The sequence below is a fragment of the Aristolochia californica genome, unplaced genomic scaffold (genome assembly GCF_029961685.1).
Source record: "Aristolochia californica isolate CCGP_79_NKW_82.1479 unplaced genomic scaffold, dmAriCali1.0.hap1 SCAF_4, whole genome shotgun sequence".
Taxonomy (NCBI): domain Eukaryota; kingdom Viridiplantae; phylum Streptophyta; class Magnoliopsida; order Piperales; family Aristolochiaceae; genus Aristolochia; species Aristolochia californica.
The window spans coordinates 31,433,438-31,449,527 of NW_027182103.1; the positions used below are offsets into that span (position 1 = coordinate 31,433,438).

The 16,090-nt window shown below is 44.8% G+C and overlaps 1 protein-coding gene across 2 annotated transcripts in view; it reads right to left on the reverse strand.

Moving 5' to 3' along the window:
- LOC137961916 (structural maintenance of chromosomes protein 1) overlaps nt 1-15,529 on the reverse strand; it is a 56,721-nt gene extending 41,192 nt beyond the window's left edge. The window contains exon 1 of one of the 2 annotated variants that reach the window (XM_068808555.1): nt 14,795-15,527. In XM_068808555.1, coding sequence (XP_068664656.1) covers nt 14,795-15,232 — 438 coding nt within the window. In that variant the 5' untranslated portion in view covers nt 15,233-15,527. Of the gene's footprint in view, nt 1-14,794 lie in introns of both variants that reach the window. The other variant, XM_068808556.1, reaches the window with a different exon arrangement.
- Between the last annotated feature and the right edge of the window lie 561 nt (nt 15,530-16,090).

Sequence of the window (16,090 nt, forward strand, 5' to 3'; positions counted from 1 at the left end):
GATGGAGGATTTTTCCCAATTGATTTTTTGCCCAGACGAGATTTCAAATAAGCTCAGTACAGTAGTAAGATTCTGAATTTGATCGAGAGTGTCATCACAAAAAAGAATAGTGTCATGTGCATATTGGAGGAGGCTAACATCAAGTGTAGGGTTAGGGGAGGCAGGACTTAGCCATCCAGTAGATTTGGTTGAGCGGATCATTGCAACTAATTGTTCCCCAATGACGGTGAATAGAAGAGGGGACAGAGGGTCCCCCTGCCTGAGTCCTCTAGTGCTTTTGAAATATCCACTGGGTTCGCCATTTATCATAACTGAATAAGAGACATTGGAGATACAGTTTCTCATCCAAAATCTCCAACGAATGGGAAAACCCATCTTGTAGAGGAGGTGATCAAGAAGCTTCCAATTTACTCTATCAAAAGCTTTTTCAAAGTCCAGTTTTATAACCACTCTTGGGTTATTCAATTTCTTGAAGGAGTGGAGGATTTCATGTGCTGTCATAGTTGAGTCAAGAATATTCCTACTAGCAATGAAGCCACTTTGACTGGGACTAATAACTTTATGGAGAACAGATTTGAGGCGCTTGGCAAGGACACGAGCTAAGATTTTGTAAGGGCTAGTGGTGAGGCTTATGGGCCTGAAATCTTTAGCCTGATTGGAGCCAAATTTTTTTGGGACGAGGGCTATGAAGGAGGCTCCAATAGATTTATAAGTTATACCTACTTGGTGAAAATTGTGGACAAAATTTTGGACATCACTTCAGATTAAGTCCCAAAACCGTCGGTAAAATTCCCCATTGAACCAGTCTGGGCCCGAGGCCCTATCTCTAGGCAATCCGAGGACTGCTGCATCAATTTCCTAGGGGGTGAAAGGCTTTTCAAGTTAGCCTTGTATTCATGTTACTGTCCACAATGGTGAGAAGAGGTCTTTCATCTCAGTTCCATTGTCGGCCAGCAAATCCTTCATCCACCAGTCTCTGGCAGCTAAATCAACACATCACACCAGCATTGCAACGACAAAGGAACTATGGACTGGACCACTTTGCTTCACCTTTCGCACCGATTGCCAGCAGAACACTAGAGAATGCCGAATTGTGCAGCATTGCAGAAGCATCACCGTGGCACGTATCTCGGTTCTAGAAGCCACCAACACCAACTTTGGTTGGGATTGTTTTATCCAGTGCCTACGAAACCTTCAACCACCCTCATCACCTACCCAAAATCTCAAGTTCAATAACACTCCCGCTTTCCCCCCCATTCAAACCAACACTGCCATACACAACCCGGAAGCTAGAAGGACACCCCCCCTCATTAACCAAACACTACCTTCCACCCATCCCCAACAACTGTCTGCATAACACCCCTCAACTACCTACAATTGAACTCATCAATGGCCATCCCCTACATAATCCTCTCATGGCCTTCCCCCATATTCACCCACGTCTGAAAATTGAAGAGTTCTCCTTTTGCAATTGGCTACCCCAATCCTCTCATCATCCTGGTGAACCCGAACTAGACCCCAATCTCTGCATAATTACCGTACTGGCCCACCACGCCAGCACCATTGTGTCCCCAGCGGACATGGACTCCCCCTTCCCCTCCCCCATCTGCTCATCCTCCTCAAATGAAATCCACTCCGATAGCGAATCCTCAACCTCCGTTCCCAATCAACCCAACCAAGTTCCTACAACTGGTCCTCACTCTAAATACCCTTGCCTGCCCCCCACCAACACTGGCAACATACCAGAGACGCTGGCACAGCCCTCCCAGCAACCCATGCCACAGCGAATCAAGCACATCGGCCCCTTAACCTGTTCCACCAGAATTTGGTAGACATTCCTTTCCCCCGCCAAATGAAAGAGCCAACGAATTGATCAAAGCATTACAGTCTGAAAGAAGCAAGTATGATGACGATACATGGAGTCACATGATGGAATTAGCCAAGAAATTGGGCATGGTTTATAACGGCAACCTGTCGGGTGACAGGCCCACTTCTGAAGTTACCAAAAATCGTCAGTCATGATTATCACTTCTTGGAATGTGTGCTGAATTGGGTCTGCCAGAAAGCGAGCCAGAATAAGAGACCTCATTGCTACTTGTAAACTTCTGTTGTAATTTTACAAGAATCTAACTGTCAATGCTTGAATGATTCCCTTGCCCAAGACCTTTGGGCATGCCCACCTTGAATGGAAAGTTGTTGATGCCACTGGTCTCTCAGGTGGCTTTTTTAATTCTCTGGAACTCCAATGTTATTGATGTGTTGGACTATGTTCTTGGTACTTACTCAATTAGGCTTAAGCTGCAAGACTCGACTTGGGGTCTCTCTGGGGGTCTTGCTGGTATATATGGGCTCATTTGCTACCGTGAGAGAAGCTTGTTTTGAGATGAGTTATCTGACATCATTCTGAATTGGCAGCTCCCATGGCTTGTTGTTGGGGTTTTTAACGTAATTCATTTCTGCAATGCAAAATCCCCTCAAGCTTCCAGAATTAACTGCACCATGCATAGCTTTGCGGACTTTATTGGGAGCTGTTAGTTAGGAGATCAATATTTCTGGTAAATCCTTTACCTGGTCCAATGGGCAATGGCCACCTACTCTATCCAAGTTAGATCGCTTCTTTGCCACCCAAGACTGGTTGACACTATATGATGACACCCATGGGTAGGTCCTTAACCATATTGGCTTTGATTATTGGCCCATACAGATCAACACTAGAACTAGTACCCCCTTCCGATTTGATAATACTTGTCTGATTGAAGACGTAGGGGTCTGAATTAAATGGTACCAACTATGATGGTTAGATCTTCCCTCGCAAGATGAAGTTGCTTAAGAGCAAATTAAAATTTTGGTCCTCGAATTGTCGCCTCACAGCCAACAATGAGAAAGGAATAAGAAAAAATCTCTCTTCAAACAAATCCAAGTCTTTTGAAGGCTCAAATGTAGAATCTCTACTTAGTGCCTCAACATCTTGCTGCTGACGAAGGTCTTAGGTTGGGATTGGAGTCGTACTAGATGATGCGAGGAACGGAGAAGGAGAAATCTCTAGACGAGCGACAGACGGGGAAGGAGAAATCTCTCAATGCGAGAAAGAAGGCGAAGGAGAAAACTCTTGATGCGAGAGACGGAGTTTTTCAACAAACAACTCAGGATAAGGATTCGATTAAGGAGGGGAGACGAAGCAATGATCACCGAAGGACCACTGATAATGGCGACACCTCACTGGCTGCCATGCAACAAACCAGAAGGACTCCTCCAAGACCTGACAAGGAATACAAATCCAAAGACCTTTCAACGTGGAAGAATTCTACTCCGAATGGTGAAGACAAGGAAAGCGGTTGGCAAAAGGCAAACCGACACAAGACAACCAAAAGACAAGCTCGAAGCCCCACTACAATAGCGAACCCGATTGTCACTTTTCAGGAAGGAAATACCACTCTCTCGTTCCAAAGCATCTCTAATCGCGTCAGACGACTAGTCCGTTTTTTCTTGACAACAAAAGGCAAGTAATCCTTCATCTCCATTCCTTCAACGCCAACGCTGCTTTCGTCACCCAATTTGATATTGCTACCCAGTTATCTGAACTGACAAGGACATCGAAGGAGCTCTGGACCGGAGATCTCATCTTCCTCTTATCTGTCTACCAGTACAAGGACAAATGGGAGTGCAAGATCACCCAGTGCCACGGTAGGCATAATCATGGGAAGAATCTATGTCCCGGAGGCATCAAACTCGGATTTTGGATGGGGCCAATTTCGAGCCTGGATTGTTCAAATCACTGAAACTAATAAAGGCGAAAAAAACCCCAAAACCTTCTTTCCCGCCTCTGAAACCTCTAGACTCCTGCTTCCGCTCCCCACCACCTTCCCTATACCACCACAATCCTTACCGCACAACCCTCTAACCCTTTCTCCATCCACCTAGACCCTCACCATCTCAGCACTGGAACCAAACTCCTATCCCATTCCATCATCATCACCACTCAACATCCCAGCTCGGACATCCTACCAGCTCTATCATGGTTATCCAAGCTCTACAAATCACACATCAACCCAATGTTTCCTTCATAAATAATCGAAGATGGCTGATCCGCTTCCGAAACCAAACAAACACTGAACGTGCTCTTTGCCTTCCTCTCACCCCCGCCTCGCCCATTTCCAAAATCAACTGCCAAACCCCATTCCATCTGGAATTGCTTCTCGGCCAATGGACCTATATCCTAGGCCTCCCTACGAAGCTCTGGCAGGTTGACATTTTCCAACAAATCGCCGAATGCTTCAGTCAATTTGTAATGCTACATGATGACACCTCTAGGCTGGCTCGGCTCAATATGGCCCGCATCGTCCTCATCCCCACGCAGCCTTGTTCGGGTTCCTCTCTCATCAAAATCGCCATTGAGACTCATGTCTTCTAGATTCGGGTCATCTTCCTTGGCTCCAACAGTTGCTCCTCTCCGACAATGGCGGACACTCAAACAGCGAGCTAGCAACTTCCCGCCCCGCATTATCTTGGATAATACCCAAGCACCTCTGCCCCTTAAGCAGGTAATGTCCATTAACCCGGTCTTATCACCCCGTCAGGTACGGAACTGTCAGCTGTCACAGGAGTTTTTGAATTCAACCTCAAGTAAACCACCCCCGCTCTAGAAAACTACCTCAAAACCCACCCCATACCCCATTTTAAAACCTTGATTCTGTACCCCAAAATTCTTGACAATACCTATACCCATCAGCAAAAAAATTTTATACGATCCTGACAAGTACCATCCTGTTCAACCCTTCTGCCCTGCGCCTCGACCCGAAAATCCATAAAAGGACATCTTTTTCTAGGTTGATCAGGCATCTGATTTAAACCTTCACCTACCACCTAACCCCATTTTACAGACCCTGATTCCATATCCCAAAATTCCTGACAACGTCCTGGCAAGCAACCCACCTGGTCACACCTTGCACCCCACGCCTCGACCCACAACTCCACAAAAGGACATCCTTCTCCAAGTTCACCAGACAACTGATTTAAACCCTCACCTACCACCGAACTGACCAGGTTTTAAATCTTGACAGAGCCCACCCCCCCATCCTTGTCATCCTACACTCCATCTTGCTCCAAAAAAACAGCCGCTTGAGCTCTCCCCCTTAATCCAAAAGCCCCATCATCTCCCCCATCGTATCACATCAAAAATGTCCACTACCACCTCTTTGCCATCCGGCGACACCTCTCCCTCCCCCACTCTCCCTCCTAGCATCCAATACTCAAAGTCTGATATAGAATCGAGTGGTAGCACTCCTATCCTTCGAAATTTTCGTCGTATCCCTACCTCCACCACAAAAAATACTCCCCCCCAACACTTGAGAGTCATCACCTACGAATGCATAAACCGAGCTTCTATTCGACCAACCGATTCTCCAAATCAAGAGGAGTCCAATGACCCACCAACTATTTATCCAAACATTCTAGTGAACGGCGAACTTTCGTGCCAGATGATGACTTCATCGCGAGTCTTCAAGCTGAAATGTCTACAACCCCCCAGCAAATCCGAAGTCAACAAACATCCAAACAAATGATCATTTTATTCTGGAACACGCACGGAATTGGTTCGAGTTGGAGAAGAACATGTATTTGAGACCTGATTGTCTCCTGCAAGGCCTCCATTGTTCTCATCCAAGAATCCAAAATTACCTCGATGTTCGACTAGATTGTCCATGACCTTTGGAGCAATCGCCAAGTGAAATGGCCTGCAATTGACGCAATTGGATCGGTTGGGGATATCCTTGCCATGTGGAACCAAAATCTGGTTGAGGTATTAGATGAACATCGCGGGATTCACTCAATCAGCCTTCACATCTGTGACCAAACAACGAGTAATACGGGGTTTACGGTCCTTCTCGTTATGGTCAGCGAAATTTGTTTTGGGAGGAATTGTTGGACATCTCCCTTCACTGGGGGGGAGGGTGGCTCCTTGTGGGAGACTTCAACTTTACTCGCTTCTGCTCTGAAAAATCTCCCCCCGCTAGGTGCATCTCCGCATCGATGAGGAAATTTGTTTACTACATCAGAAGTTGTGAGCTGGACAACATTTGTCTATCCGGGAAGATGTTCACATGGTCCAACAGGCAGAGGCATAAACCCATCCTCTCCAAACTTGACCAGCTTGTTGCCAACAGTGAGTGGTTGCAGATGCATCATCTAACCACGGGGAGGATTCTCAACCGCCTTGGTTCTGATCATTGGCCTATATTGATTGATACAAGAACTGACAGTTCGGGCCCGAAGCCATTTTGGTTTGAAAACGCTTGGATTAAGAATCCATCCTTCTTTGAGTAGGTTAACTCGGTCTGGCCTTCCTTACGGCCATTTGGAAGGCCTGGATGGGCTTTACCACAAAAGCTCCATATTCGTTCCTGGGCCACCTCACTTCATGCGGGAATCAAGACCACAAAGGCGAGCAATCTCACCCAGCTCTCTGCTCTGGATAGTTTGAAGGAATCGCGTACCCTCCCCCCTGATGAGTTTCATTCCCGGAACGCCCTACAATTGCAACTTCAAGATATCTCCTACTCCGAGCTTACTTGCTAGTGCGATTCAATTGGCTTAGCAAAGGGGATGGCAACATTCGTTTCTTTCACTCGATGGCCTCAGCATCGTTCAAACTGGGTCTCCTCGATGCAAGTTGACGGGGACTTAACAAGGATGCCATAGCTAACCTTTTTTTGAGCTTTTTTGCAAATCTTTACCATGAAGAGCGATGCCCCCTCCCATGCCTCTAGCACATCTCCTTCTCCACCCTTCCTACTGGTATCGCATCTATGTTGGATAGGCCCTTCTCTCAGAGGGAAATTGAACTTGCAACTTTGGGTCTTGCCTCATACCGTGCTCCTGGTCTGGACGGATTCAATGGTGACTTCTTCAAGCAATGTTGGCCTATTATTAAAGAGGACATATCGAAGATGGTTCATTCTTTTTACTCCCATGGTTTATCATATAGAAGCATGGGAGCCTCTTTCATTGCTTGAATCCCCAAAAGCAAATCTCCAAGCACCTAAGGGATTACCGGCCGATCAGTCTTACATCCAGCTCCTACAAAATCATTGCAAGGATCCTTGCCAATCAACTTTTATTACAGGAAGAAATATTATGGATCCAGCCATGGCCTCTCATGAAATGATGGATCATCATAGCTGACTAGGAAAACCATGCTTTGCTCTGAAGATCGACCTAGAAAAAGCATTTGATCGAGTCCGTTGGTCCCATATGGGGGATCTCCTGCGCAAAATGGGTTTCGAACCCAAATGGCAGTACTGGATCCACAGTTGCATCTCGTTTGCAAGTTACTCACTTTTGCTCAATGGGTACCATTCTAGGTTACTTCAAGGGATCTAGAGGCATCCGGCAAAGGGACCCACTTTCACCCTTACTCTTCGATCTTTTGGCAGAATATCTTGCTCAATTAGTTTGGGCAGCCAAATCGGTAGGATGGATCCAACCGATCTCCTCTTAGGCTGACCTTGACATCCCGCTACTGCAATTTGCGGATGACACTATTCTATTTGGCATTGGCACCATCAAATCTCTTCGTGGTCTTTTTGAGCAGTCTACAGGTCAGAAAGTGAGCTGGAGCAAAACATCTCTATTGGGGTTCCACATTCAAGAGAGCACCCTTCATAGCATGGCTGACCTTCTCAGATGTCAAATTGGAGCCCTCCCCACCTCTCATTTGGGGTGCCCTCTTTTCATCGGTAGACCACTCAAGCAGCTTTGAGACCTAGTCATCGAAAAATTAGAGCAACAGTTGGCTACATGGCAGGGCCGATTTTTATCTTTGGCTGGAAGGCTCACCCTTCTCCGGGCTGCTATTGATGGAATCCCAATCTTTTTCTTGTCATTCTTCTGTTGCCCAGCGGAAATCTGCAATCAAATTGATCGGATTCGTAGAAGATTCCTTTGGCACTGTTCAAGTGACGATTTCAAGTATCACGTAGTTAGTTGGGCAGACGTATGTCAACCCAAAGATTCGGGGGGACCTCGGCTTATGTCTAACCAGAGATATGAATTCAGCCTGCCTCCTGAAGTGGTTTTGGCGCTTCAATGTCTACCCTAATGCCATTTGGAGAGCTATAGTGGCCAAAAATCTCAACTTAGACGAAAGATGGCGGACAAGTGGCAGATGCGACGACTCTCGCCTCTTTGGCGCTCTCTCTATCCGTTGATCACGTCCCTTCGTACTGGGGTTAATTTTTTTGCGGGCAATGGTGAAACTATTTGGTTTTGGACTGACCTTGGTGCAAAGGTTTGGAATTGAGCAGATCTTACTATCCTCTTCTCCCCATTTCTTTCTCCCAAAATGCCATGGTTGCGAACTGCTGGACCTCTCCCTGGAATCTCTTTTTCTGACGGGGCCTTTCGGATTCAGAAGCTATAATTGCCTCTCAACTCTTATCAGACTTGCAGGAAATCGATATTAGACCCGCTACTTCGGATAAGCTCATCTAGGTGCCCGATAGCAGTGGAAGTTTCTCCATCTCATCTGCCTACTTGCTCATCACTGGCAAGCTCGATCCCCACATCAGCTCTATTTCCTGGAAGAAGGTAGCCCCCCCCCCCCCCAAAGATTAATTTGTTTCTATGGAGTGCCCTTCATGGAAGGATACTCACAGTGGACAATCTTAGGCGAAGAGGCAATACCTCCCCTTGCAGGCTCCACCCACTATGTTAGGAATTAGGGGCTTTAATTCAATACTAACGAGAGCAATAATAATTGCAGATGAAGAAAAAAATCAAACACGAGAACACAATATTTATACAGGTTCGACTCCTATCTTATGCCGTTGTAATAACTCATTATAATGATGAAGTAGTTTACAAGAAGAATAACCTTTCTCTCGCACAACTCAGGATCCTCGATAATCACCCTAACAACGGTGCCTCCAATATAAAGAGAAAACTAGGGCACCCACAATACCAGTGTGAAATCCCAAACTACCCTTAATGAAACAGTAGTCAATATATCGTGGACCTTTCAGGGGCTCCCCACCCCCTTCCAACCCCCACGGCGACCTTACTGCAAAGGTCGATCCGCAAACCGACTCTGTGTAAGGTGTTAATTAGGCTCCACAACTTAACATACTATGCTCTCATGAAGATGAAACAATCCAGCATTTGCTGCTCCATTGTCATTTCTCATGGCAAATCTAGACTCAGATCCTCCATCGCATAGGCATTACATTCTGTATGCCTCAGCAATTATCGGATGTTGGTCTGTTTCTCCAACACCTCCCCATACCTAAGCTGGGGCGTATGATTGTGTCAGCTTGCCTTGGTTACATCCCCTGGCTGATTTGGCAGTAGAGAAATAATCGGCACTTCAATTCCAAACTTCTCTCAATTGACGGGATCACAGAAATGATTGTGGGATACATCTCAGCTTGGCTACACAACAAGAAGGATATGCGCACGTTTAGTGGCTCCTCTCTGCAGATCAACTGGCGATGCATTGCGCAGACATCTGAAAACCGACGGCCTCCAACATGCATTCTGTAGTCCCCCTCCTCATGAAACATTCAAGCTAATTTTGATGGCAGTGCCTCGGGGTAGTTCGGGACTTGCTAGCTTTGGAGGAGTTATCAGGGATGCCTTGGGTAGCATCCTTTTTTCAGCCGCGGGGCCGATGGGAATTTCAGATTCCACTGTTGCTGAGCTCCGGGCCTTATATCATGGTTTAGCGACTTTTAGAGATCATCTCCACGGCCCCCTCATTGCTGAAGGAGATTCCAACGTTATTATTCATTTGTGCTCCGTTGCTTTTACCCCTCCTTCTAGACACTGGCCTATTTATCATCGTGTTTTGGACATTGTTGCCAATCTTTCTTGTACTTGGTCACATATTCCCCGTTCTGCTAATTCTTTGGCCGACGGGCTTGCTAAACATGGGACCTCCCTTCCCGCAATGGTTGTAACGGGAGGCCCCTTTAGTTTGAAATTTTTCCTCTGTTAATATATTTGACAAATATTTCTTGAAGAGTGATGCCTGAAGAGAACACCCAACGTCCACCAATGGAGGCTAACGGAACAGCCAAGACCAAAGCTCCCAGCTATGAGTTTTCGTGGATAGAACCACCACGAAATTAGGCTGACGGCACAGCCTAGACCAAGAGCTCCAAGCTCTGAGTTCGGTGGACAGAACCACCACCACCAGAGGCTGACGGAACAGCCAGGGAGAGGAGCTTCAAGCTTCGGTTTCACCGTGAGGAAGAAGACAACAAGGAGGCTGGAAAAACGGGAGTGCTGCTCCCCTCCTCTTCATTTTTATTTAAACTTAGGGTTAGGTTACTTACATTACAGCCCATGGGCTAAATACAATGCAACCCAACCCAACTAATCCCTTTCTAATTAGACTATGTACATGACATAAATTATACAACGAATATTAACATAAAGCCTATCTTATATGCATTCCAACATATGGTAACAATATTATCACTTTTATCAAAAACAAAAAAAAAAACAATGAGAAAGCCCCTCTCCAATCTCAAATTGCTGATTTTGATTCCCTTGAAGAGCAAAGGTGCCACACTTCCACTGAATTCTCTAGTCGTATTCTTCTTCAAAACAATTTTCAAACTTTTATTAATAGAGAGCGAGTACATTGGAAGCGACGAGCCAGATTCAAATGGCTCGTAGAGGGAGATGCTAATATGAAATTCTTCCATGTTGTCGCCTCGGCTCGTAGGAGGACTAACCGGATGACTTCCTTAGTCATTGACAATGAAGTCACCTCGGACAGGGCCTCTATTACTAATGTTTTAATTAGCTTCTTTGTCGGCCTATATATCGGGGAGTGCCATACCATATCAAGACTTCCGAACATTCACTTCTCCACAATTTCTCCCACTTTGCCCACTTTCCCTAAGCTTCCATTTTCTGATCGAGAGATTGAAGATGCAGTCCTCGGCCTCCTAACCGATCATGCCCCCAACCCGGATGGGTATAATGGCGAATTCTACAAGCACTATTGGCATATTTTGAAGGATGACATCACCTCTATGGTCCACAGTTTCATCTGAGGTATCACCTTCAAGAGTGTTGGAGCATCCCTCATTGCCCTAATAACAAAAAAGCTAATGTGGAACTCCCGAGCAACTTCAAACCGATCAACCTTGTGTCAAGCCCGTACAAGATTATTGACCGCATTCTTGCTCACATGCTCAAGGTCACTCACCGAGGATAAAGTGCTTTCATTTGGGGAAGAGATATATTGGACTCTACTATGGCCGCTCATGAACTTCTCGACCACCTCTCAAAATCTGGCCTCCCCCGATTTGTTCTCAAACTCTACCTTGAGAAGGCTTTCGATAGGGTCAGCTCATCCCTTCTCAATGATATTTTGGACCGTATGGGTTTTGGCCACCAGTGGAGATTCTGAATTTGTATTTGCATCTCCTCTACTGCGTATTCCCCCCTTCTCAATGGCACAGTTTGTGGGTTTTTTATAGGAACCAGAAGCCTTCGTCAGGGTGATTTCCTCTCCCCCCTCTGGTTGTTGAATACCTGCCCCAATGATCTACTCTGCCAAAGAAATATGTAAGCTTAGCTCTGTCTCCCAACCAAAGAGAATTTGACATCCCCTTGCTACAATTTGTTGATGACACTATCAGCTTTGGTGTTGGCACGCTCGAGCAAGTGATCAAACTTAAAGCTCCCCTCGGCCTCTTTGAGCTCACATTGGGACAGAAGATCAATTTAAGGGAAACCGGTATTTTGGGAGTTCACATCCATCTGGATCTCCTTCAGGTTGTGGCTGATACCCTCGGACGCACTATTATGACACTCCCTTCTACCAACCTGGGGCTTCCCTTGATTGACAACAAACCTTGGATGAACCTCTGGGCCCCAGTTATTGAGAGGCTTGAGCGCCGCATATCCACCTGGAAAGCCCGCCAACTCTCAAAGGAAGAAAGGCTTATCCTTCTCAACTCTTGTATTGTGGGAATCCCGAACTATTTCCTTTCATTTTTATCCCACTTCCATTTGTTGTTGAATTGACCAGATTAAGCATCGTTGTTTTATGGAGAGGCACCAACGAGTTTAATTATCATTCGGTTACTTGGAAAGATGTTTGTTTACCCAAGCATCTTGAGGGTTTTGGTATCAAGAGTACAAAAGAGATGGGTCAAGATCTTTTGTTTAAATGGTTTTGGAAGCTCAATTCTACCACTGAGTCTATTTGGAGGCCCAAGGTCATTGCCAATCTTTGGATGACAAGGATGAAATGGATCACTATGGGCAAGCGTCACTCATTTGGCAATCTATGCTCCACCTTGTTAAGGAATAGTCCCACATGGATTACTAAGTACAAAGATCTTGAGTTTATTAGCTGGAAAAGAGGTTTCCTAAGTTGGCTAGTTATTTTGGGATAGGTTTTGGACCCAACTTAACATGGTATCAAAGCAGGTACTCATATGTGGGCCTGTACCTAAAAACTATCTACTTGTAGAGCCACAAAAAAGGGCCTATTCCTAAACTATCCACTTGTAGAGCCACAAAAGAAGTCTTACACCTAACTGCCTACTCCTAAATTATCCACTAGTAGAGCCACAAAAAGAGGGTCTACACGTGAGGGGGAGTGTTAAGAAATAGTCCCAAATAGATTACTGAGTACAAAGATCTTGAGTTTATTAGCTGAAAAAGAGGTTTCCTAAGTTGGCTAATCATTTTGGGATGGGCCTTGGACCCAACTTAACACACCTCTTCTCGACTTTTGGATCCACAATCCATTTCTTTCTAGGTGACGGCTACAGTTTGAATTTTTGGACTAATTGGTAATGCGGAAATGCCCCTTGGCCAACTCATTCCAACCCATTATGCCGCTCACGACTCGCCATGAATTGACGGTGGTGGCTGAAGTGTGGGAGAATGGATCATGGAACCTCCATCTTAGAAAGGGACTCACCAATGAAGAAGCCCTCATTACATGTAATCTGGTTGTTGGCCTTGACTCTTTCCAAATCCGCACTCACATATTGGATAACTTGATTTGGTTCCCCAATACCAGTGGTTGCTTCTCAGTGGCACTGGACCCGGCACTCTAATGTTCATACAGCCGTTGTTGTTTGGCGTCTCATGTCCCCCTATTTAGTCAAACTTTCCTCTAGAGTGCATGCCTTAAGAAGATCCTCACAAGCAAGCAACACCCCCCCCCCCCCCCCCTCCCCCTTGGACTACCTAAATCTCAATTTTGATGGCAGTACTATTGGCAATTCAGGGGCGGCTGGCTTTGCCATTGTATTCTAGGATTCTGATTGTACTCCCCTCATCTCTTACTTCGGACCCTTTGGTAGTGCGGACTCTACCACTGCTGAACTTTCTACCCTCCTCCACGGCCTTTGCATTTATCACGACCATTTCAGCAATCCCACATCATCAAGGGAGACTCTAAGGTGGTGATTGGTGTTAGAAATTAGACGCCCTAATTCCAAGCTAACAAGAGCAATAATAGTAATTGCAGAAGAAAGAAAAACAAGCATGAAATCACAGGTTTGCCTCAAAGTGAGACTACGTCTTGTCTTCCGCCGCTGCAGTAATCCACTATAAAGGTGAAATAGTTTACAAGAGAAATCGCACACACTTACAGTGTTTTCTCTAACCTCTCTTGGACTACAACTCCAACTCCTTCTCGGTGATGATAATCATAAAACCCTAATAACGGTGTCTCCCCCGATATAAAGAGAAAAACTAAGGCAACCGTTTCACAAAAGTGAAATTCCCAAACTACCCTTAATAACACAATAGTCAATATATCGTGGACCCACCCCCGCCCCCCTTCCAACCCCCAAGGCGACCCTACTCCCTCATCACCCTCTTGGTGCCATTGGGACACCTTCCTAGATATTTTGGACCTCTCATCTTCAATTACACGTATTTGGTCTCATATACCCCGTTTAGCTAATTATAGTGTTGACTCTTATCCTAAGCTTGGAACCTCCTTCCAATCTCTTATTGTAAGGGGAGGTCTCCCTTAATGTAATTTTGGTTTGTTGAAATAAAATCATCACTCTACAAAAAAAAACTTCTCCTGAAAGAAATTTTATCTTGGAATTCAAATCTTCTTCTCAGGATTGCTTCTGCAAATACACTTCTCAGGATTGCTTCTGCAAATACACTTCTCAGGACTGCTTCTCACACTTATTTGTTCAACCAACAGACTACTGACTTGGACAAACCAAGATAGCTCACATCAAGTTACTTAAATCTCCACCTTCTTAATAAGTTACTTATTTCAGTTGAATAATTATTTTTCATGAACAGAAGCTTAAAACTTCAACAAAATTTGGAAAGTTGACATTTGGCTCAGAAAGTTTCTTGGTCTATTCCATCACTGAAGGCATCAAATAAATTGAGTTATTGGCAAATAATCCATCCCTAACATGTTCTTGTTGATGCTTGTCATTGCACTGTCCATACTAAATGTATTCGTGAATTTCACATCTGATTGATACCAAGAAGCAACACCAATGAAGACAGACGACCCTTAAGGCATTACTTTTAAAAGATAAATGTAATTAGTATACAACCAATAACTACATAATAATAACAGGAAAAGAACCATGCTATAGCGCTTATAAACTTACTTTTTGGATAGTCACACGCCTTCACAACACCAACATTCATGAGAATTGTGCTTAATTGCATGCCAAACATAGAATAACTCAGAGCAGCAAAAAAATTGCCGGCATCGCCGGGCAAGAAAATTTTCATTCAGAATCATAAACCGCTAAGAAAAAATTAAAGGACATATAATCACCTGAAAAACAAGAAAATTCCGGGCCTTGACAAGTATCCCAAGAGATTTTAGTTTACTATTATATTCATCCCACGTGACAACTTTTCCGTCAATCCTGTACTCACTTCCACCAGAACTCGTAATGGCCCTCGTGAACTGAAGCTCTGAACCGTTTCCCATCTGATAAACAAGCCGAACAAAAGCTTTTCTTCCCTTTTGCTCCTTCTCTTTGTCGTCAAATGCATAGATCAAATCTTTCAGCTGGGCACCACGTAGATGGCCAGAACGAACACCAAGTACAAAGCTTATAGCATCCATAAGATTGGACTTTCCGGCGCCATTGGGTCCAATAATTGCTGTAAAATCATAGAACGGACCAATGGTTTGTATGCCCTTGTAAGATTTGAAGTTCTCGAGCTCGAGACGTAGGATCTTTCCGGGAGAAATTAGAGCCGGCATGACAACAACCACTTCGTGAAATTCAGCTAGGGTTTTCAGAAATTTTTTGGTGGATACGAAGTGAGGAGGTTTTGGAGCTCCAAACTGAATTGCTCGAAGCTACCACCGGAGAAACATCTAATTGGGCTTCGGACGAACTTCAGAAGTCTGAAATGAAGCTGCAAGGTGAGTAGAGCAGCAACAATTGTAAGTGGCGGGAAGAGGGAATAGGGGAGAGAAAATGAAATGCGAGAGGACCAACTGGGAGTATGAGACCGTGAAGTGAGCTCGGCACGGCAGCTAGCGCACATGATGTTCCGAGAGTTCCTCGACACCTGATAACGACGTTACTTCTTTGTCTAAGCTCATAAATTATAAAAAAGATGGGTAAATATGTAAATACACCTGTCTTGATTTTAAAAACAATCAGTATACACCACATCTCTAAAAAGGTTTTAAAAAAATTTATTGAATAATCGTAGATTTATAACCTTATGTTTTAACATTAAAAAGGCGAATTTCATTTGGGCGGTTAAAAGATCGAAGATCAACCTCCTCAGCCACAGATCCTCTCCTAAAAAACGTGAGATCAGCTACACAGATTTAGAAGCCAAAGAACAAATTTCATAAGATACATCTCAATGCCTCCAAATAGGCTTTTTAGACTTCTTTCCCTCAACTACCCATCAAAATAATTAAGTAAAACGCACTTTTAATCTACATGGGGCTGGAGAAATATTCATGGTAAAGCTTCAATCCTTTTAACATAGCTTCAAGCTCAACAGAGTTGACGTCTGAAAGACCAAAAGATGAGCAAAGGTGAAGAGAGTGATCCGTAAGAGTAGTTGAAGATACCTCCTACACCCTAAAGGGCAAGAA